Source organism: Tyto alba, unplaced genomic scaffold, assembly GCF_018691265.1.
Source record: "Tyto alba isolate M040663 unplaced genomic scaffold, T.alba_DEE_v4.0 Super-Scaffold_6, whole genome shotgun sequence".
Taxonomy (NCBI): domain Eukaryota; kingdom Metazoa; phylum Chordata; class Aves; order Strigiformes; family Tytonidae; genus Tyto; species Tyto alba.
Window position 1 is genome coordinate 30767634 of NW_024881327.1, and position 23257 is coordinate 30790890.

Sequence of the window (23257 nt, forward strand, 5' to 3'; positions counted from 1 at the left end):
GACAGGTACTAATTTTGCTAGACCATTTTCCATACCTACAAAACGTTTCCCTCCCTGGGTTTTTTTGATCCTTAGAACTAGACTTACTGTCCCTCACCATTTCTAGAGAGATTCCTTGTCAATTTGTAACTATGGGGTAATTTGGAAAATGTAGGAAATTTCTAGTGTGGCTACGAAATTCTGGAGTCTTTGGAAGTGTCAAGTGTTTTGGTTCAGATTTTGGGTACCCCTGCTTCATACAGAGTGTCTGGTTATGCTGTGGCTCTCCTGTTAGTGTGCTTTTGGCCAGACTGGCATTGCAAATTTCAGGAGACCATACAATTCCTCCTCAATATTCTTGGCTTGCTGGAAAAATAGACGCCTATATAGTCTTTGTGCTATAACAAAAAGAAAGGTGATCAGTTTTTCTGATCGGCTGACCCTGAGGAGGTGCATGGCCATGTCCTGGGGCTTTGGGGTGTGGAGAGGAATATCCTTTTGCTCTTCTAAGTGAAGAGGTTGCTTTTGTACCAGTTCCCATGAGGGTCCATGGGGCTCTTGGAGTTCTGTCCCCAAATACGTGTGAACATGGGGTTTACAGAAAGAGCAGATGGGAGGAGGCTTGTTGTGTCCTCCTTTATTCCTAAATTCATTGATGTCCGTTTGTACCATTTTTTTATTTTTTAAGATTGTTGAGAAATTTGTATTTCTTAACATCTCTGTGTTTTTTTTAACATATCATCAACTGTATACCTCCCATTATAAATGACTTAATTTCTACTTAACTGAAAAAAATCAGTAACTGGAATTAAAGAATGGCGATGAAGAGGATTAATAGGAACTTAGAACAAGAGTATGTAAAAATAAGATTTTTATTACATAAGTTTTATATTTAATTTTATTTTAACAATAAAACCTCAATTCAACGGTTCAACAATTTCAGCAAATGCCATGTGTTTTCTTTTCATAGGGCTGGACTCATCACTGAGACACATTGAACAGAAAAAAAAAGATATGCTTCTGTGCTTCTGTAAAAAACCAAGATAAACCTGGAAAGCACAATGAGACCTCTTACAAATATCTATGTCTTTGCTTGTGTCTTTACGTGCACGCTATGGAATAATATCCAGCCAACCGTGGAAAATGAATTTATTGCAAATTATTCAAGCAATTTGCTAACTAATGTTCCAAAAAACATTTCAGTCCATACTCACGTATTAGATTTATCACATAATAAGATCTCTGGACTTAGTATTTCAGAATTTATTTCTCTTCCTGACCTTCAAGTATTAAATCTTTCTCATAATCTAATTACAGAGCTTGACTTTAGTATCTTCACTTTTAATGAAGATTTAGGATACTTAGATTTATCTCATAATAACATTTTGAAAGTTTACTGTCAAACTCTTCCATATCTTAGACATTTAGATCTTTCTTTTAATAAGTTTACTGCCTTGCCCATCTGCCAGGAATTCGGAAACATGTTTCGTTTGGAGTACCTCGGGTTAAGTGCTGCGATGATACGAAGGTCAGACTTCATGTATATCATACATTTGCAGCTGCACACTGTCATCCTAACCTTAGAAGACTTTTCTCTGTATGAGTCGCAGAGTCTGACAGCCTTGAATACAAGGAACCTTGACATTGTCTTTGCAGCAAACCAAAACTTCATTTTTTCCCTACTGTACGATGGCATGAGCACTGCAGAAAACTTAAGAATAGTTAACTTAAGATATACCTTGAGCTACAAAGATTTCCCTGCTCCTCCTTTAACACTTCTGAAGAAAATCAAGACAACAGCTCTAGTGCTTGACACTGTGGATTTACAATGGGCTATCATTTTGCAAATTTTCCTGCTTATTTGGTATTCACCCGTGGAACATCTGACTGTGAGAAATTTGACTTTCCGGGGACCAGTGAGCGAGCTGCCTGAACATGAACTTCTACTGTTCTTAGGCTCTCTGGAACAACTAATCTCTTCGGGTGGCTCCATGAAAACACTAACTTTGGAGCACGTTCGTAATAGGGCTTATTATTTCAATCAGGAGATTCTATACAGACAGTTTTCAGAGATGAATATTGCCAGTTTAACAATATATGATGCATATATGCCACACATGCTTTGCCCCAATAGAACAAGTTCCTTTCAGTCATTGAATTTTTCTCACAATGCCCTGACAGATGAATTGTTCCAGAATTGTCATACTCTGACAGATCTGAAATTACTTATTCTGCAGAGGAATAAATTTGAGAGCCTTCCCAAAGTAAGCTTCATGACCAGCCATATGAAATCACTGAAATATTTGGACGTGAGCGGCAACTTGCTGCGTCACGATGCAGCTGACGTGCAATGCCGGTGGGCTGAATCTCTGACGGAGCTGGACCTGTCCTCGAATCAGTTGATGGATGCCGTGTTTGAGTGCTTGCCAGTCAACATCAAAAAACTCCACCTACAAAGCAATCAGATCACCAGGGTGCCCAAGGGGCTGGCAGAGCTGAAATCCTTGGAGGAGCTGAACCTGGCACAGAACAGTCTGGCTGACCTGCCGGGGTGCGGTGGCTTTACGTCGCTGGAGGTCCTGAACGTAGAGATGAATTTGATCCTCACCCCGTCTGCCGACTTCTTCCAGAGCTGCACGAGGGTCAGGGAGCTACAAGCCGGGCACAACCCGTTCAGGTGCTCCTGCGAACTGCAAGACTTTGTCCGCCTGGAGAGGCGGTCTGGGGGGAAGCTGGCTGGCTGGCCGGCGGCGTACGTGTGCGAGTACCCGGAAGACTTGAAGGGAACGCAGCTGAAGGACTTCCACCTGAGCGAACTGGCCTGCAACGCGACGCTCTTGCTTGTGACAGCTCTGCTGCTGACGCTGGCGCTCGTGGCCGTCGTGGCCTTTCTGTGCATCTTCCTGGACGCGCCGTGGTACGTGCGGATGACGTGGCAGTGGACGCAGACGAAGCGGAGGGCTCGGCAGAGCCGCCCCGAAGAGCAGGAGAGCGTTCTGCAGTTTCACGCGTTCATTTCCTACAGCGAGCGCGACTCGTTGTGGGTGAAGAACGAGCTGATCCCGAACCTGGAGAAGGGGGAGGGCTGTGTACAACTGTGCCAGCACGAGAGAAACTTCATCCCTGGCAAGAGCATTGTGGAGAACATCATTAACTGCATTGAGAAGAGCTACAAGTCGATCTTTGTGTTGTCTCCCAACTTTGTGCAGAGCGAGTGGTGTCACTATGAGCTGTACTTTGCCCATCACAAGTTGTTCAGTGAGAGTTCCAACAGCTTAATCCTCATTTTACTGGAGCCGATCCCCCCGTATGTTATCCCTGCCAGGTATCACAAGCTGAAGGCTCTCATGGCAAAGCGAACCTACCTGGAGTGGCCGAAGGAGAGGAGCAAGCGTGCCCTTTTCTGGGCTAACCTGAGGGCAGCTATTAGCATTAACCTGCCAATATCCTTTGAAGCAAATGAGGAGCAGAGTGAAGTTACTTCTACTAGTAGTATAAGTCAGCATGTGAATAACTGACTTGACTGTCTTGCATTAAATTGTGCTAATCATTTTTTATAGTTTTTTACAGTATTCCTAGTTTGTATCAAAATACAGTTTTGATATATTGAAATTGCTATTGTTTATTATAATCATGAAAGTAGTCAGAAATCTTCTGTTGTTGCCCATCATCAACAAAGAGAAGCAGAGAGAATTTTTCATAGTGATTGCATTTATTTTGGTAGACTTGGGTTGCATTTATTTTGGACTTTTCCCATTGAAAGCCATATTTGAAAGTAACAAAAATAGTAGTTGGTTCAATGTCATTGGGACTGTCAAGGCATGTATTTTATCTTTCTTGTGACATGGTTGTTGTGAGGTTTAGGTGGTTGGGATCTGCTTTGTTGGGTTTAATTAATACGAAGAAGAAGAAAGCTCTTGTTTAAGTACCTTCCTTTACATTGGTATAGTAGATGTCAAAGGTACAGTATTGCTACACCTTCAACCTCTTTTCCTTTCCTGGAAGTCTTTCCTCTCATCACAGACAGAGACTTCCCTGGGTAAGAGCTGAAAGCTGGATCCATTAATCCCTGTTTTGTATTCTTCTTCCTTTGCTGTACTAAACATTTCTACTTGCCTAGATTTACCTACCAATTAATAATTTCATAGAATGTGCTATTTATTGCCCTCAAAATAATAGTTAGTGTCTGAACTTATTACATTTTTATAGTACTACAATATTGCTGCTTTCTGCTATGATCATATCAAGCTATATATGATTGCTTGTTTTTCCTGTTTTCTAAAATGGAGAAGCTTGATGTTTGGAGGTGAATCCCCTTAATGTCTCCAGACTCTCAGTGAGCTCTCTTAACCTTGACCTTTTAATGAGCAAGTGAAAGAGGAGTAATTTTCATTGGGAAATAACTTCTCTGCTAAAATCAAACTGATTAAACTGATGGTATTTGTTGATGGGAGACATCTAATCATTTGCTGTGCTTGGATTTAATTTGACAATCTAATAAACCTCTCAGTTTATTCTGTTATTAAATTTCCTGGTGTCATTTCACTGGTGATGAGGAGTTGTGTAATTATACTTACGGCTCAATGGAAACGCAAAGCCCTCTGATCACAGCTGTGAGCAGCACGTGAGGTGAGCAAGCCAGTGAGAGGATGTGACCCTTCACACTCGCCGAGGCGGCTGACGGAGCACCTCCAGGCGTGAGTGGTGGCAGCTAGATGAAGCAGGGGATGGGAAGCTACGGGAGAGTGTCCCGGTGTCCAGCGGCGCTGAGACTCCACTGCGCACCCACCTACCAGCTCAGGTTAACTGGGCATTGCGGTGGGATGCTAGGTGCCTGGCTCTCAATATAGAGCTTTGGAAAGAAGGGCAGCAAATCTCTGTTAAGTCTTAATTACAGGTGAAGGGGAAGTTGGCTGCTGACTTCTGTGTTAACACATAACTGAGACGTCCCTCTTCCCACAGCCAGGACCAAGCTTTCTTTGTGTACCTTGAAAAGGGCTGCTGAACCCTTAGTACTTCAGTGGGAGCTGGTGGATGCGTCATGCCTGAAAAGCATGTTATTTATGATGAGGGGAGATGTTCAAAGACACAGACGAGCTTAGCGCTCTGTAGGATGTCAGGTCAGGAAGGCTTTACCCTATCCTGAGAGTCACTTGTGCTTCCCGGCAACCCAACCTGGCGGCCAGGGGCATTGGGCACCATGGGGCGCTGCCAAAAGTGCATTGCAAACCTGCCAGCCAGCCAGTTATAGCAGGCTGTGAGATGCTTTCCACAGGAGCAGTGATGTCAAGCCTGGGGGCTGCTGCCTGAATGCGCCGCTGGAGCTGCAACATTTCCTTCTTAACAGGTTTTTCCCAGCCCTAAAGCATCCCTCTGGGTGCAGGTTCTTTACTTTCTTCATATCATTGCTGTCTGCTCTTGGGCAATTGCCCGGCTAAGCTTGAGCGGCTTCTTTATTACAGCTACAGCCAGTTACATCTGTCTCTAATTTAAGGCTTGTGTGCTGTGCAGCTCTCAGGTACTTAAGTGCACATTAAGCTGGTTAGGAGTTTTGTAGCCTTTACCTCTTCAGGGCTCTGCTGCGCTTTACGGTGGAGAATGCTACCAGAAAAGCTGTACCCTTCCTTCCTGAAAGACTTCTCCCCCTCCCAAGAATTACAGTCTAAGTACACGATTAGCATTCACGTTTATTGGTAACGTTTTAGTGGGTACGTATTCTATCCTGTTTACTACACAAGAAAAGAGGAAGTAACATTTCTCAAATCAGGCTTTCCGGTCTCTGTAAATGTAATGCATCAGCAAACTGGGTTTTATGTCCTAAATAATGTACAGGGTCTGGGCTGCAGAAGAGTCCCTCACCTTTAAGACTTTTTTGAAACCTAATTTATAGGTAGGTGTGAAAGGAATAGTCTCTCAAGTCTGTCATGTATGTTGTTTTAGGGTATTAAACATGTGTAACACCCTTTATACTCTGTTCTTCCTATCTCACAAATTGCTTATGCACATGGTACAGTATTTCAGTGACTTACATACTGTACCATACACTACAGTTGCATAAAATACACTTCTGAGTTTCTTTGACAAAGCAGATTTTTTTTTTTCCCTAAGTTACCATTTGACAGTGTTTCTCATTATTTCCCTGTTGAAACTTCCATCTTCTTCTTCCCCAAAATTCTGTTTCTGTTCAGAGGGTTCATGAAGTGTTGATTATTTTCTGTTTTTATCAAATGTAGCAACTGCTTTTCTTCACTCTTTTTTATGAGGCAATATGTAGTTGAATTTTTTTGTGTGTTCGTAGAGCTGCCTCTTGGGAATAAGTCTGCAAGACTTACAGGACACACGCATCTGGTTAAACTCTTGAAATACTGTCATACTAATGTCTGTATTTATAAAAATGATGTCAGGTTCTGCTCTCACTGAGCTCACAGGCCTGGAACCACGGTGTATTGGCAGCATGGTGTATTGATGGTGTTAGTGTGCAGCCAGGCCTGAGTTCAAAAGCTTAACTTTTGCCTTTTCCTCAGGCTAAGGGTGACACCCAGTGTCCAATTAAATTATTACTATTTCCTGAAAAAAATAGCTCATGCTAGAATACATACAATGCATTTTGCCTCTTAGGAAAACTGAAATAGATAATCATGTCAGCCCAGAAAATGCAGGAACCTCTCGCAGGTGTGCACAGGTCAGGGTGAGCCCTTCCTCAGGGCAGCTCCCGTGTGGGGTCTGTGGCTGTGACTGTCCCCCATGCCATCGGTCCCTCCCGACAGGTAGGCTGTGGAGTGCAGATACCAACTGGTTCGCTAACAAATGAACCTTGTAAATCAACAGCATGATGTGAACTCTGACTCTTGCTTTACAATGATCAATCCTTATTTTCAAGCAGGATGCCAAGAAATACAAGCCGGTCATTTTCTTACATTCTCTTTGCTGTTTGCAGGGTTTTATTTTTATGCCTCACTTCTGCTGTACCTGCTTTCCCTTCTATATGTCACCATGGAATCATGTAGATGCTCACCAGCATGATCTGCTGGGTCCCAGGCAGCAATAGACCAACATCTTGGTTGTCCTGGGTTTGAGTGAGTGGCGGGGTTTTTGGTAGCAGGGGAGGGGGCTATAGGGGTGGCCCCCTGTGAGAAACTTCTGGAAGCTCACCCAGCTCCAAGTCGGCCCCACCTCTGCACCAAGGCCAAGCCCCATCAGCTGCGCCTCTGCGATAATGTATTTAAGAAGGGACCTGGGAGGAGGAGTTGCGGCAGCTGCATGAACACTGAGATCAGTGGAAGGATGGAGAAGGAAAGAGGAGGGGAGGTGCACCAGAGCAGAAACCCCCCTGCAGCCCATGGTGACATGACAAGGCCGCCCCCCCCCCCCCCCCCGGCACCTATGGACGTTTACAGTGGAGATGCTGCCGACCTGTGGTCTGTGGGGGGCCCCATACCAAAGCAGGTGATTACACCCAAAGGAGGCCAGGATCCTGTGGGAAGAAGCAGCCCCTGCTGTTGCAGTTCAGTGCTGGGAGGATTGCAACATACGGGGGTGTCCCATGCCGGAGCAGCTCGGGAAGGGCTGCAGCCCATGGGAGGGACTCCAGTTGGAGAAAAGTTGTGCAGGACTGTCTCCTGTGAGAGGGGGACCATGCTGGAGCAGGGGCAAGAAGTTCCAGAATCTTCCCTCACTGAAGATGGAAGAAGTGGCAGCACTCACTGCACCCCCCATTCCCTGCTCCTGTGCTGCTGGGGGAGGAGGTAGAGATATCGGGAGCAGAGCTGAGCCCGGGAAGAAGGGAGGGGTGGGGGGAAGGTGCTCTTGAGATGTGGTAATGCTTCCCACTGTCCTACTCTGTGTGTTAGGTGTTGTTGTTGTTAGTGTCTGTATTAAATTTATGTTCTTTTTATTTTTTTTTCCTTCCCCTAATGAGTCTGTTTTTTGCCTGTGACAGTAATGGGTGAGTCATCCCTCCCTGTCCTTATCTCAAATCCCAAGCCTTGTGCTTTATTTTCTCCTTCCCAATGCTGGAGGGGGAAGGGGGGGAGTGAGTGGCTGCATGGTGCTCAGTTGCCCTCTGAGTTCAAACCATGACACATGTGCAATTAACTCTGCAACAATGAAAAGTGTTGAGATGCACAGCAAACTCAACTGGGCTCACTCTTTTTAGGCATCTGAAATGGTGCAAAGAAAAAAAAACATTCTTCGTTAGCTCTATACATCATCATCTCTCAGCAGAGGCTGTGGGTGTGCCTGGAGGTGAGCAGGATTTGTGAGCATTGATGCATTGGCACCTGTGCCTGCACTGTCTGCTCTGGCACCCCGTCTTGGGAAAGTGCTGCGGGGAAGAGCATGACTAAAGGAGCAGGGCCAGACGGCTGTTTTGCGAGTGATAAAAAATGCAAACTCACATGTTTAGTGCTCCAGACCTACCAATGAACCAATTAAAAAGCCCAAATTAGAAGCGAGTAAACCATTTTTGTGAGTTTGCCTCTAAGTGCACAGCTTGCCCACAGCACAGGAGCTAGAAGCAGCGCAGGTGCTTACAGGCAGCACCTACAATGCCTGGTGCTCCTGCCCTGCCTGCTCCTGCCCTGCCTGCTCCTGCCCGTACCAGAAGGTACACATGGGAGGTGTGGAGGAGTGCTGCAGGACCACCCGAAAACCCAGGGGATCCCCGGGCACCCCTGGCCCTTGTGCCCCTGGCATTGTCCCTTGGCGTACAGCATGTGATAACATGACCACAAACAATATTCTGAGGGTTTTATTAACAAGTATAATACATAGGCATTGTATACTAAATATAGTATGAGGACTGTACAGTACAAATTTATGTTCACAGTTTGACATGACAAAATGTCATTACTGAATTCCCATTGGACTACCAAAGTAGAAACAGTGAAAGTACATTAAACATTCACATCTTTAGTAAGAAAAGATTACCAAAATGTCTCTGTAAGTTATAGTAATGCACACTAGAAACCTTTAATTACCCATTCAGTCTTATTAGCTTATAAAATATATTACATTTTATTAAAAAATTTCTGTATAGTTTATACAAGTATTAAAGTAAATATAATATCCCTGCTATATTTGCAGGTAAGAGATGCTAAGCAGAAAGATTATTTTGACCCTCTAATATTTAAAGTAAATTTTTAAAAAGTGCTAGTATCTGTAAAATACAATGAAAACTGGTGTAGACCCCTTAAGGTATGTAAAATGCTTTGTAATTTTTTATAGAAAGGTTTTTTATTCATCTAAATGTTGCTAACCTTGACAGAGACAACAATGTATTTGGACAAGATGTGGCATTAGAAATATCACGGCAGAATGGCAGTGTATATTTAAATATACCCCCCCACACACATTAATACCTTTTTAGCTTTTTGTGATTGTCTTGGAAACTTAAACAGGCCCATTTCAGTAAAACAGTATTACCTGTTACACACTGCACAGTGCATTACTGCTGGGGAAAACGGTGGCTTTTAAAAATATACGTTCTGCAGGATTGGTGTTTTCTGTTTATATCTGAATTGGCTTCTCTTTAGGGTAAAGATGGAAGGACTGGCTTTAAAAATTATTGTGTATATTTAAAAATTACAAGATATCCCTCAAATCAGTTTGCTAAAGTGAATCAATGAGCCAGTTAAGATGTAAATTCACATTACGTGTTTGTGACTTTTTTGACATTTCACAAAAAGACACCACAGACACAAGTGAAAAATCCTATAAGCAAGGCATTTACATGAAATAATCTCAAATATTTAATATTTAAATTTCTGTTGTCCTAAATCACAAGGCACATGAATAAAGATATTTTAAAGTTCTATTGAATCTTCACTGTATTTGTTCCCACAATTAGTATATTTTCAGGAGAAAGTTACACAGGCTAATGAATGAACATGGCAAATAACCTAGATTAAATTCTCCAAAGTAACTCATAGTTATGAAGATGTTCTCCTTTTAGGGTACTTCATTTTAGATTTCTAAATTAAAAAAAAATAAAGAAAATATTTTGTGAAAGCTTTAAAAAAGAAACAGAGCACTGGAAAGAAATGTTCCACCCCAAATTTTATGCTTCTGCATTTGTTAAGCTAAGAATGGGACCAGTTGCCATTAAGCTGCTTGTTTTTATAGGATCTCATCTGTTTTTTTTTTCCCTAGCATATAATAGAGAATTGTTTTAATCCCAGGATACTAAATGTCTGTAGACTTATGACTGATGCTACCGGGGCTCCACACAGCCTCTCAGTCAGTTCAGAGCCTGATGAAGGCCAATGCTGCTACCACGGACAATAAAAATATCCAACAAAAACTCTCATTCCAGAACAGCTGCTCATTACTATAATTGTCTTCCCTGCAAGTTCCTCAGTGTCCTAGCCAAGATCGATTCATCTCCCAGGTTTTTCAGCTCCATAGATAAGCAGATGAGGGCGTTACAAGACAGGTCTGGTGTAACTTCCCTCGGTCGTAGCGGAGCGGTGAGGATGCATGGTGCCGCAACAGAGCGTACAGATCTTCCTCACAAAAGCTTTGCAGCAACGTTCCCAGCCCTGCTTTGCAAGCCCCAGTGCTCCCCTTTGTAGAGCACATGTTCGGGGCTCTATTCTTTAAATAAAATCGCCAGTTCCGTATTCCCACATGTAAGATTTGTTAAACAACTGGAACGGTACTTCGTATTTCACAGCAATCGCTGCAGGAGCGTTTTTCTCCAAGGAGGACAGATCCTCTCCTCTCACTCTAGGAGCATGTGGATGTCAGCAGAACAGCTGGTAAACTCCTATCACCAAGGGAAGGCTCTCTGGCACTCAAACTCTTGCATCTGCAGGATTCTTTTAGGTTGCCATTGGACTCCACAGGGTGTAGCACAGCCTACCTGCTCCATGAGCTCAAACACACCCACCCCCAGATGGACACTCCACCTGACTCCTCCTGGAGAGTTTTAGGAAACTCCTCCGCCTCTCACCCCTCCATCTTCCAGTGAGTTTTTCCAAGAGAAATGAAAATCTGATTTCAGTATGCTTCATGATGTTTACCTTATGTAGGGGAAAGAAGAAAAACGCCCTGGTGCTAAGAGCCTCAAGAAATACATCCTGTTTCCTTGCAGTGCCACAAAGTCTGCCAGCTAAGAAAGACATAAACCTTCCTTGCAGTGGGCTTCCAGAGACGGGAACATTTCTAGGGTCAACTGCAGGTTGCTTGCATTCAGTTTATTTTATCTATCAAATTGTGTTTGCTAAATGACATGGGAGTTAGGACTTGCTGATGTGGTATTTTACTGCAACAGAAACATCCACAGGGAAACTTTACCCACCTACTACTACCAGAGTCACAAATCAAGAGTTATCGAGTGGATGAATTGGTATTTGTCTTTATCCAAAACAGATACATGACTCAATTTATCATGAGAAGTGCTTCACATCTGATGCCATCTTCTCATAAAAACATTGTGGATTAATAATTTTAAATACTGTAGTGTATTAAAGTGGCACTCACTTGCAAACAATACAGTTTGGAGCATTTTTCACATAATGATTGCTATTTTCTGAGGTACAGCAAAGAGAAAAAATTCTTTAGAGGAAATGTAGGGGAGTGATTGTAGAGGGATAGTCTATATCCCTGCAATGAGGTGTGGTAGGCTTCTATGAATACCATTTAATGCCACGTCAGAGGAGGGTACCGTGTGTGTTCCATCCATACACTTGCACAGAAACCAGACATACAGTGTCACACAAAGTCTTCATTTAACAAATCCACCAGGGCATTACGCAATAAAAACAAGGATATATACTACACTATAATACAGAGGACAGATTACATTGGTTTAGATGCACAGTATTATGTATTGACCAATTCCTGCCAATTTTCTTCTTGACTGGGGTAAATGATCTTTCTGTAACTCAATCTTTCTGTAAAGTAATTATATTGCTTAGATTTATTTCTACAGTGTTACTCACTGTTCAGGCAGAGGGGATTTCTGAATCGGGTGCCTTTCTAAAACTATTAACCATATTGCAGAAATCAACACGGTTGGGAGAGTCCATTCATTGCATTGTTGAGCATAAAATGAGAGTGTATCCCTTACAGGGCACATAAATAGAAGTCTCTGGCAAGGACTAGCATTTTGGATATTCAGTAACATTTACTACTTTATCAGGATATGCTGGGTTGATTATATGAAGAAACTAACAAAAGCTGTTAGTTTACAAATTCCCTTATTCACAATGGAATACATTAAACATACTGTCTGCAGAAAGGGTTTGCTTAGCATCCCCAGGAGAAAAAAAAAGAAAAGTGTTCACATTCTTTAGGTCTGACCCGTGGCAAGGACATAGAAGGGTTAGATAACATCTGTTACTGACCATAGATAAGCTTTTAATGGTATAAACTCCAAGATTCAGACCAGCTGAATCCAAACTAAAAGGTATGTGTGAAAAAAAAAAAAGGTGTGACAGGAGTCAGGGACAGAAGACATTCAGACTAGCATGTGGCGCTTTCTGTGAAGAGCAAGATGGTCCGAACGTGAAAAGCTGCGGTCACAGTCTGGGCACTGAAAAGGTTTGATTCCTGTGTGCTTGCGGAAATGCCGCGTTAGTTCATCAGAACGAGCAAACTTCCATGTGCATCCCTCCCAAGTGCATTTGTACGGTTTTTCACCTGGAAAAACAAACACAGAAATGGGAATTTAAGACACAACCACATCAATTAAACATCTGACAGATTTATTCTCTTGCCGTGCCAAGTTTCAGCAAGTACTTCAATGCTTACTCAAAAGGCCTCCAGACAGCACTGGGCTGCAGAGTACTCTGCACTAGAAGGTGTGGAGTCAAAGTTAACAGGTCAAAAGATTGTTTCCTGCCGCAACTTATTTTTTTTATTGTCTCTGTTCCTCCCTCTGCCATATTAGCACTTGTTTTGTTTCATCGAACCCAGAAGTGGGAAGGTTTAAGCATTTGTTAAAGTATTTTCAAAACCAGGACCTCATACTCTAGATTATCTGAGGGAAAGGAGTAGTGCTATCATTCAGCATAGCAAAGCAGAAATCTCCTTGTGAACTCTTAAAGTTACTGTAGTATATGTAACTGGCACCACAGTCACAGGTAGCTCAACTTAAAACCTCTCTCGAGCATTACATTCTAATATGGGATCCCCCTTCTCCTTAGCACCATTGTGCAGCCCCACAGGTAAAGTGCTGGCTTTGACAGACATGAACTGGGCTCCATTTTACCTAAATGCATCCTGTATCTCTGTAAAAACCTTGGATGTACATATATGCATTCCGCATGCCAAGATGAATGTTTCTGTGGAGAACAGAGATGGGGCTATGTTTATTGCAACACTCACTCATAAAAGAGCACCACTGGACCAATGGACCATGTCCACATGAAGCAGATGTATTTGGCACACAGGCCAGACTTTTACAAATGGGCTACTCCCATGGAAGTCTCAGTCAAATTTAACAGTGATGCAAGAGATGAGGTAGTGCAATTTGAACTGATTTGGTGTTTACAGGGTGTGCGGAATGAGTAATCTGCAAGCAAGTGGACAGAAAATAAGCAAAGAGCCAGTGAATGTAAAACACACCAGCATACACTGTGATCCTGCTTTGGCTTAGTGTCTCGTGGTGGGTTTTTCCTGCTACATCCTCTGTCTTTCGCTCAGCCTGTAGTTATATTCAGAACAATGCCAGATTTAACTTCTGTCATTTTGTATTTACACCTGTGGTCACCTGGCCATTAGCAAACTAAAAGGTTTGTCTACTATTTTACCACAGACTTGATGAAAGAAAAGCTTATCAAAGCTCAAACCTGTATGGGTTCTTCTGTGAGCTTTCAGATGGGAGCTTTTAGTGTAGACTTTGTTGCAGCCTTCATAATCGCAGCGATGTATTCTGCGTTTTCTTTGCGTGTCCGGAGATTCCACAGGTAAAGGTCTCTTTCCTGGCTGAACTATAACTGAAGGGTGATTCCTGCAAAGTCAAACTGAATGTTAAAAATGAAAAACATTTAGCACAGCAAACCTCAGCTAATAGGAATCATGACAGAGTCCTGTATTTGCTACCACTCTGTCTCTTGGAAGAAAGAACAACATTACACGCATGTTGAAAAATTCAAGAGGGTTTAGCAAATTTCATGTATTCTAGCAGTAATATTTTTAAATGTTTACTCACTTTGTGGCATGATGTAGCCATTTTTACTACTCCCTAGCTTTTTTTAAGCTTACAAAGGAAAAACCCCCTTCAAATTCCTGTTTTTCAGTCAAACCCAGATTTCTCAAACTCTTGAGTTCATAATGAACTTTGCTTGTATTTCACAACTTTTCTTCTTCTTCCTTCAAAAGTTAACTATTTTGCTTGTAATTGGAAACAGCTATTCTATATTATTAAAGAAATTGTATCTTTAGGGTTCAAAGCAGAACTCAATCTTTATTGTTCCAGCCACTCCTTTAGAGAGTAATTAAGAATTTCCTGTTTGGTGCTGGCAGGAGGGTGCGGCCTCCATATACCACTGACGTCAATTCCTAAAAGTAGAGTTTAGCCTGTGTGGCACACCCACAGGATGTCTGAAGTTGTCCCTCCACCTTCATAAACATCATTTTTTGCTTTTGAAGCCCACAGGTACAGTGCAGGTAAGACACATATTAACTACATATGAACTTCTGTAACGATCAAAAACATAAATATTCATGGATGTGAAAACACATCGAGCTTCTTAAAAGGTGTCATTGAATGGATATTTAGGTTTGAACCCCCCTCCTACTGTACAACTGGGGACAACTTCTTTCTTTCATGTCAGTGTTAGAAAAAGAAATACGTATGTCTGTCAAAAGGCAAGTGGCAATACGAACCTTGAAACCTCATAAAAGTTGCATTTTTCAACCCTAGCAGATCTGTACCAGTGCTTTTAATATATTTTTTAGCTCTTAACTTAGTATATAATGTGCAGATATTTGCATTCCCTGTTGCAAAAACAGCTCCTCCATGTGAGAGAATTAAGCTTTTTAGAACTCCTGTCTTTTCTCAGTTACTGTATTTCGTATTTCTTTACTGATTGAATTATGTTTGTAACACTAGGTTACATTAGTTACTTAAACCAAGTTCCTTTAGGGCCTGATTTTCATAAACAACGAATGCTTATCTCAGCAAAATAAAGGGCATGTGCTAAAGATAGAAAATCCTGTGCATGGTTTAACAAGAAAAAAGTTTTCTATGACTCTCCACAGCAGCAAGATGGGAATTACCAATGTAGGAAAGGTTTAATTCTGTTATTAATTCTTTTATTAGAGTTACAAGCATGAAATTGGGAGCCAAATTATCTTTCTTGGGTGTTTCTGTGACTGTTGAGTGATGTACTCCTCAAATGCACACTAAATCTAGCTAAAAATACTGTAATGGCGGGAAACCACAATGGTGATGTTCGATGCAGATGTGCATACTTTAAAATTAAATATGAAAGGCATGCTTTAGCTTCCAGAGAAATGCTTCTCTAAAGCAATGCTCAGTTTTAACACTGTTGCATACTGGTCTTTTTGGAGAAGCTCTGGCTTAGGACAGCAAGCAAACTTAGTTTAAATCCCTATGTGTGGAGGCTAGTCCTGGCAACATATGGAAAAAGGGGGGGAAAAGGATATTGGCTGTACACCATTTGTGATGGTTTTCTGTCTAAGAACATGTAATGAAAGCACAGAGAATATGTCTCTGTCTCATTTTCCCTTTAGAGGAAAGGAGGCTGGCAAGACTACAGAATGTTATCAATAATCAGATGGGGTGTGGTAGTTTTAAAAAATGGTTAAGGCGGTGTCAAAAATCAGAGGTAAATATCAAGTACGTGCCAATAATAAAAGCACAGCCCTAATTCTTTCATTCGCTCTTGCACAACCAGATACAAATTCATTTAAGTGTCACTCTTTAATAGATAAGAGTATCTTCCAAAAATCACGTTACAATTTTAACAACTTTTTCTTCTTTACCAACGGACCAGACTATGCTAACGGCCCGAGTCAGACTTTGACACTTGCAAAAAAAATACAATGTTATGAGGCTTATTATATTTGGTCAGAGATTATTACCTCAACTTTGACTTTAGTAATAACTGCATAGTTATGTCAATTATCAGACATAAGAGAAAGTCCAGCAATCCCTACAGAAATGCCACTAGCACCGTGTAGATGTATATATAATGTGCATGCCAAAAATGAGCACTAAAGCAAAATCAGTCACTCAAAAGTGAGACTGAAGCTTTCCTTATGCCCCCTTAATGTAGCTTATGTGTCTGAATAGTGTGCTTTGGGCAGCTGGAACCTATGAAAAATTATTAAAAATCATTGCCTAACTATAGCTCATAATGCAGAGCAAGAGGCTGATAAAGCTGTGAGAGAACAGGAATTTTTTTATAAACATTTAGGTTTCTCATCTTGTAATTTGTACGAGTTGTCTATTTTTTTAATGATAAGAAGATAAAAACTACCATTTACAAAATTCTTGCTATGGATACAGCAGAAGATGAACTTGAAGGGGCTGGCTTTAGCAATGAGCAAGAACTTTAGCTCTGCAGACAGCTGGGAAGCAATTTAAGCCCTTACAATGTGAGGACAGGGTCTCCATAAACATAAGGCTCTGTATGGGCAAGCAGATGAGATGCTTCAGAAGCACGGACTATTCAAATGTTTTTTCTAACAACACTACCTACATATTATACCAAATTTTATATTCTTTGCTCAGCGGATGGGTTTCCTGTGGAAACTGGACTCATTGGGAAATAATTAATGCAAATCACTAATGCAGGTGACAAGTCTGCAGAAGTCTCAGCCCTGGAGGAAGGGTGTGGTATGAGAGGAACAGCACTTACTGGTTTGCTCTTGTTAAAGAGGCCTAACAAAGAACAAAAGTAAACCAAAACCTCTGATAGTCCTGACCTAGCAGAAGTTAGTTTCAAGTACATGCAGACCTGACTCCCTAGTGTGGCAGGTCCATTGTGGAAGATAAGAAAGCGCCTAGTAAACATGGATGTTTACTGTTGTATGTTTATTATAACAAAACATATAAAGTTATTTTTAGATAAACGGCAGATAGTTTATAAAAGCTAGCTGCCAACTAGTTAATTGCAAAGAGCCTGCAGTCTACAAGCTGCATCTGAGCTGGTTAGACACTTGAAAACGAGGAGGGGTGCCCACAAGAAGGCTGTGGAGAATGCAGGTGGCCCCGGAGCCACGGGGTGCCTTCCAACCTGGGAACAGTCATGAGCAGGAGGAAGAGGCTGCCTTCTGAAGGAAATGCAGAATGCCCATCCCAGGCTTTCTCTCTCTTTCTGAATCACCCCAGATTCAAACACTGGTTTTGGGAGTCTGGCTTGGAGCCCTTTTTCCCCACTCTAGGAGGTGAGGTCTCGTACAACCGCTCTGAGGGCAAGGGTGAGGAGGAAGAAATGGCAGAAATGGGTTCTGAGGTCATGTATTGTGCGCCCAGCTCAGTTCCCAATTTCAGCTCCTGCCACAGCCACACCAGCAGCCTGCAGGCCTGCCCAGAGCACTGCCTGCTGAAGAATGAGCCAGGCTCCAGGCCACTCCATGATTCTGCTAATTTGACAGAATTTCCCCTAGGAAAATGGGAAACAGAAGGGTGACCATGGCTCTTCAGGTATTTCCCGAGAAATTTTTAGTATTTCCAATTAAAAATTTTCTGTCCCAGACCTTACTACTTCTTCCTAGCTCTTGCTCTGTCTTCTGCAGAGAGGACTGTTTTAAACCCAGTTAGATCTGTGATCTGGTTCATGCTGTGGCCCCAGTAACACTTGTAACAGCACAGTGAGTTGGTACTGGGGTGGAAACAAGTTGCTGGGAGGAAAGCGAGATTCAGGAACTACTTGAGCTGCCAAAAAAACCCACCCATGGAACAATGGCTTCAGGTAAACATAGAATTTCACTGGATATATACAGAACTTCTAGGCCTGAGGTGGTTCTTTCCACCAAGTAGCCAAAATTTCTTAAAAGACAAAGAGGTCCTCCAAGAAAAGGAAGTCACAACAATCTTTTTAAAGGTATTTTAGGTCACATAAATACAGCAATTAGTATGAAATGTCTTTACAGTATCTTTCCACTTTGCTGCTGTTTTTCATAAACGGGTACTGCTGGCTTACTGGGAGTCGTACTTTCAGTGAACTGTAGGATTGAGACTAGCATTACTTTAGAAATGCATTATATAAGTGGCAGATCTATGTGGTTGTGATGTATACATACATATTAACTCCTGTACTGGAGTATATGGAGGGACAAAAAAAAGGTTGAAATCACATTTCACAGTGGCAGTGGGGGGTAAGGATGTTCTTCTGTATTTTATCACATGTTCTAAAGCACAGCAACACTTCCTCCCACTCCTCAAAATTGGTTCCTGCTGCAATGAACTGCTGTTCATTCTTCTGCTGATCTTGGGACTACTGTTAGCTACTTACTCTTGCAACATTACTTGCTGAGGAGACAATGAGGTCATCAATGGGGGTGACATTTGTTCAGGATAGAAGTCAGTCTTTGATGGTTCACTCCCTGGCTCTACTTTGATTGCTTTCTTCAGTGTAGGCTTCTCATAAGACTCAATGACAGGCACTGTATCAGGGGAGGGTATAAGGAAGGCAACACATCAAAAATATGGAGATTTATGGAAATAAAAAATATACGTAAAATCTATGGTTAAAACAAAAGAAATCCCACAGCTCTGTATTTAGTACAACAATTTATGCTAAAACACAAAATCTTCCAGTTTTAGTCTATCTCCCGATGAACTATGATTCAGAACAATTCTATTCATTTTCATCAGTCCGAATCTCAGTAGACAAACAGTTTTATGCATGTATAAATCAGAACAGAATACGACCTTGCTAAGTCTGGTAAAATATTTATACAGTAAATTCTATGCCTGCATATTTAAGAAGAACAGGAATTATGTTCCATTTCCTAAAAGGCAAAAAACACACAAAAAAGTGCCTGGATATACAGTTATTTTCCCACGATGAGATGGCATGAAAAAGAAACTCTGACAACACCAACCTTGCATGCTACTTGGAGTTTCCATCTCATCTGCAAGAACTGTGGACACCATGATGGGCTGCTGAAGATGGGGAGCATACATAAAAGGAACCGGCTGGACCACAACAGGCTGTATAACCGGGAGAATTCCAGGGCTCCTCAGTCCGTGGCGTGAAAGAGCAGCAGCCATTACAGGTGGGATTGTTATGGGCATGGAAATAGGCTGTACTCCTGGGGGTGACGGTGTGAATTTACTGAGAGGTGAGCTGGGTGAGGACAGAGTCAATGCAGGTGAAGTTCTCCTATGCACAGTCTGAAATTTTAGCGGGGAAGAACTTCCAGTTGAAGGTGGTGAGCTCCGTTTGTTCACTGTAAGGTCTACTGGCTCCATCTGGATTCCATTTGATAGTCCTTCTGGGTTTGAGTAGAATTTACTATGCAACATACTCGGTGTTGAATAAATGACGCTGTATTTGTTTGGCTTCATTTGGTCCATGTAATTGGACGGGTATGACTGTCAGGAGGAGTGGAAAAAAGATAAAGAAAATCAAATAATAAATCAACACACACAGTTACTGCTGAAAAAGAAAGCTGGCTAATAAAACACAGGAAAAACGAAAAAAGTTTCAATTAAACACTTTAAGGTTCTTTCTAAATAAAAGTGAATTAAACAAAGCCTGAGATTTCACACAAAGTTATTCAAGTACTGATTCACTCTTTCAGAAGCAATGTAAAACAGATGATGAAAGCAAATCCTCACGTCTTATTCGACAATTCTTCTCCCTTAAAAGCTGCTTTTCATATACTAAGCTGCACATTACTTAACTGACCTGGGAGATACATGGTACTATGCCCAGCACATAACTATATACTGAGGATCACAAAGTCAAGCAAGAGGGGAGTTAAAATGGACTTAGAATTGCAAGTAATGGGTCCCAATCAGCTGCTTAAGTAACTGGAAAACAATCATCAGTAAAGCATGAAGTTATGTATCTGAACCCTACAAGCAATAAAAAAATACACAGCTGAACTATATAAGCAACCGGTGAAAAACTCAAGAGTGCAAAAGGTAAATTCTAAACTAGTACAAGGATAAACATTTGGCATGTTGGAAAAATATTCCCGTTAGTGCTAGCAAGCAGTTCTCACTACAGGATCATATGAACCCCAAAGCTAATCTTGACCTATGTGACAATCTCCCCATTTTAGTGAAAATAGTTTTTGTAAACCAAGTAGTATTAACATTCATTGCAGAGTATAGTATTATTAAACAATATCCAGATCAATTTTACATTTTAAAAGTGTTGAAAACTGTGGTTGTTTACTAACAGATAACTTACAATGGAAACCGATGTGATCTTCTAACACAGCAGATAGACATAGAAAATGCAATCCATAGGTTTTTAGCCCCTAGATGTTGTATATTTTTTTAAATAACATACTACCTTTGGATTCTAGGTAAGTAAAGCTTCACATTAAGGGTAACCAGTTTCACACTAATACTAAAAAACTGCCAAATTCTTTGGCACCAAAAAGACTTAGACAAGTAGCATTAAAAAAATGTTCAAAATGGTAGAAATTGAAACAGATTAGAAGTATAAAACTATTCTATTTTTAAACAATTATTTTCATGACATTTCAATTATTTTTTCTCCTGAGATGAAAACTTCTAGCATTACATCTTTCTGGTTTCCTACCTGTCTTCCCTGTGAGGGACAGCTAGTTGATTTTAAATGTCAAAGTTAACTAAAAGTATTTTTGCAAAATGATACAAATGTATTTTTCTTCTTTTCAGTTATTGTTATTGTTTGAACCACTGAGTCTAGAAAATATTAAATTTTCCTGCTGCATTCATAGCACTGTGATAAAACAACAAAGCTGAGTCACCTATTCCAAAAAATATTTGAATAAAGCAGCATACACAATGATTAATCTTCAAACAATAAATACTACATTAGAACCTCTGAAACTGTATTTACTTATAACTATTCTTACAAACTCAACCTATAAAAATGTTAATCTTTGATGGTAATTGGTTCCTCAGAATTCTATTAAAAAATCCATTATTGCCAGCAGTGCTAGCAAGCCAAGCAATGAAATTATTAGCATTCTAAATGATGAAGGCCACTGCATATTGCTGTAGTTTAATATTTAACAGTATTCAATATCTACTAAATCTGATCAAGTTATGGACATAGGCAAAAATTCAAAATTTAAACACCTAAGAGATATTAAGTACTCTTAAAATTGCTGTTATTGGCTTATGGTACAATGTCTGCTCAGCTTCAACAAACTGCAAATGTTCCACCACTAAGCATCAGTGCATTTTACAGTGCTGCAGGTGTGTCAGGGATGATCACAAATTCACTACCTATGAATATTTCTTCCATTGCAAGCATACTAGAAAGGAAAAAGATGATGCAATTTCAATCTTAGGGAACATTTTCAGTCAACAAGCCTATCAAAGAATGAAGCAGCTCTAAGCTGTCACCTTTCTATATAAAGAGTTTTTCTTTAACTCTTCAAGTAATATCAAGTGTGTGTGTTGAAAAAAATAACAAACTATTAAAATGTTGTGCAGAGAACTGTAAACTAGAGAAGTGTTTTTAGATAAGCAAGAAATACTTTCCAAGAATTAGGAAGAAAATAATGTTTTAAAGAAGTGATTATTTTAGGGACTTGGTATTTTACTCCACATACCTTCCATTGTTTTACATAGACGTTTTTAATTGTTGTAATTAAGCTGGCACGGATCTAACATAAGTATTTTTTCTGTCAGTCTGGGGAAGCTGAATTTTTCTAAACTTTTCTTCCTTCTGCATTTTTAATTGCTATGTTTCTAGCTGAATTGCAGATAAAGTGATAAAATGTGGTGCAATAAATTATCTGTGTTGGGAAAAAAAGGGGTGAAAAAGTTGAGAAGGATGCTAGAACAATGAAAAGGAGAGTATCTGCTGTCAGTCAGACAATGTTTGGTGGAAAAGTTTTACTTCACTACCAATAAAGTGTGGTTGAAACCCTGTTAATTCAGAGTAAGTCATGCTAAGATCTAACTCCTGGTTCTGAAGTTAAGCTTCCCGTACCTTTTAGCATTGCAAAGTTTCAGTTTCTAGCTCCTTGGGACACAGACAGCAATTGCCATGAGGTTGATATGAACCACTGATTTTGACTGTTATTTCCCCTTTCTTTGCCAGGGAAGATGACAGTTACCCCTTGGGGGATAGGGGATGGGAGAGTATAGAAGACTTCAAGTCTTTCTCTGTAAACAGAGGGCATTAACAATAGCAAACAAAAGAAAGCCCAACTACCTCTGCCTGATTTTCTAAATACCACCAACTGCAGGAAGCAGGAGTGTACTTCATAGCCTGCAAAAGCAGTATTCTGGTGGAATAATGGAAAATTAGATATAATTGTTTTGTTTGCCTAACACATTTAAGATGATAGATTTTCTTTGGATTTCTACTGTGGGAATTAACAGTGCATGCAGGAGTTTGGTCTAACTTGGATTAAAAAAAAAAAACAATGAATTTCCACTTTCCTGTAAATTCTGCTTTCCTAAACATCCCTCTGCAGAATGGTATATCACTACAGTAAATCACAATAATTATGTAGGATTGTATTTCAACATATATTCCTTTACAGTCTCCATCTAGCTCTTTTCTATGTTTGATATCATCACTTTTCCTCTTTGGGCCTTACAAAGCAATTCATTAACCTTTCCTTGCTGTTTGCCCATAATAAAACCCAGAGCACTTAAGCCACAAAGAAACTGGCAAATAAATCAAAGGAACTTGATATGTTGATATGATACAACTTTGATTCATATCTGTATGGCTCATATGATTAAATCAATAAATCTAAAAGGAGAATCGCCATGCTTTTCCTCTTAACAATCTATCAAGAATAAAGACTGGGCAAATATGCTACAAGTATACCTATCACCACCCAGAAGATTGCTGCTTCTACAAGGTGACATTATCAAGCACTAATCTGATATAATTTGCTAAATTCTGTTACACTGCCACAATGAAACATCATCTTTGTTGTACAGGCAAACAGACTTTGAAGCAATTCACCAAGTCTTTTATAAACTATATAACACTATGAATTTAACTTTAAAATTTAGCCAGCCTCTTGGAAAAACAGAAACAGGTGAAGAAACTGCTTATCTACTTAAACTATTTGTCAATTCAGTATCATGTAAGAGGATGAACAGGATTTAATCCAAATAATAGCTAGTACATGAAAAAGCATTCTCACCACATGGAACTTGTAT

The 23257-nt window shown here is 40.6% G+C and overlaps 2 protein-coding genes across 3 annotated transcripts in view; one reads left to right on the top strand and one right to left on the bottom strand.

Annotated features, from left to right (window-relative positions):
* The first annotated feature begins 722 nt into the window (after positions 1–722).
* Positions 723–5946, top strand: LOC116963210 (toll-like receptor 1). Its single transcript, XM_042808207.1, has 2 exons — positions 723–832; positions 950–5946. Exon 2 carries the CDS (start codon positions 1041–1043, stop codon positions 3495–3497), a length of 2457 nt encoding a protein of 818 aa, XP_042664141.1. The 5' UTR covers positions 723–832; positions 950–1040; the 3' UTR covers positions 3498–5946.
* Positions 5947–8713: 2767 nt separating this feature from the next.
* The window catches only part of KLF3 (Kruppel like factor 3), a 28675-nt gene continuing 14131 nt past the window's right edge, over positions 8714–23257 (bottom strand). For both annotated transcript variants that reach the window (XM_032999200.2, XM_032999201.2), the window contains 4 exons: positions 19003–19495; positions 18411–18561; positions 13773–13933; positions 8714–12621 (listed from right to left, as the gene is read on the bottom strand). In XM_032999200.2, coding sequence (XP_032855091.1) covers positions 12440–12621; positions 13773–13933; positions 18411–18561; positions 19003–19495 — 987 coding nt within the window. In that variant the 3' untranslated portion in view covers positions 8714–12439. The remainder of the gene's footprint in view (positions 12622–13772; positions 13934–18410; positions 18562–19002; positions 19496–23257) is intronic.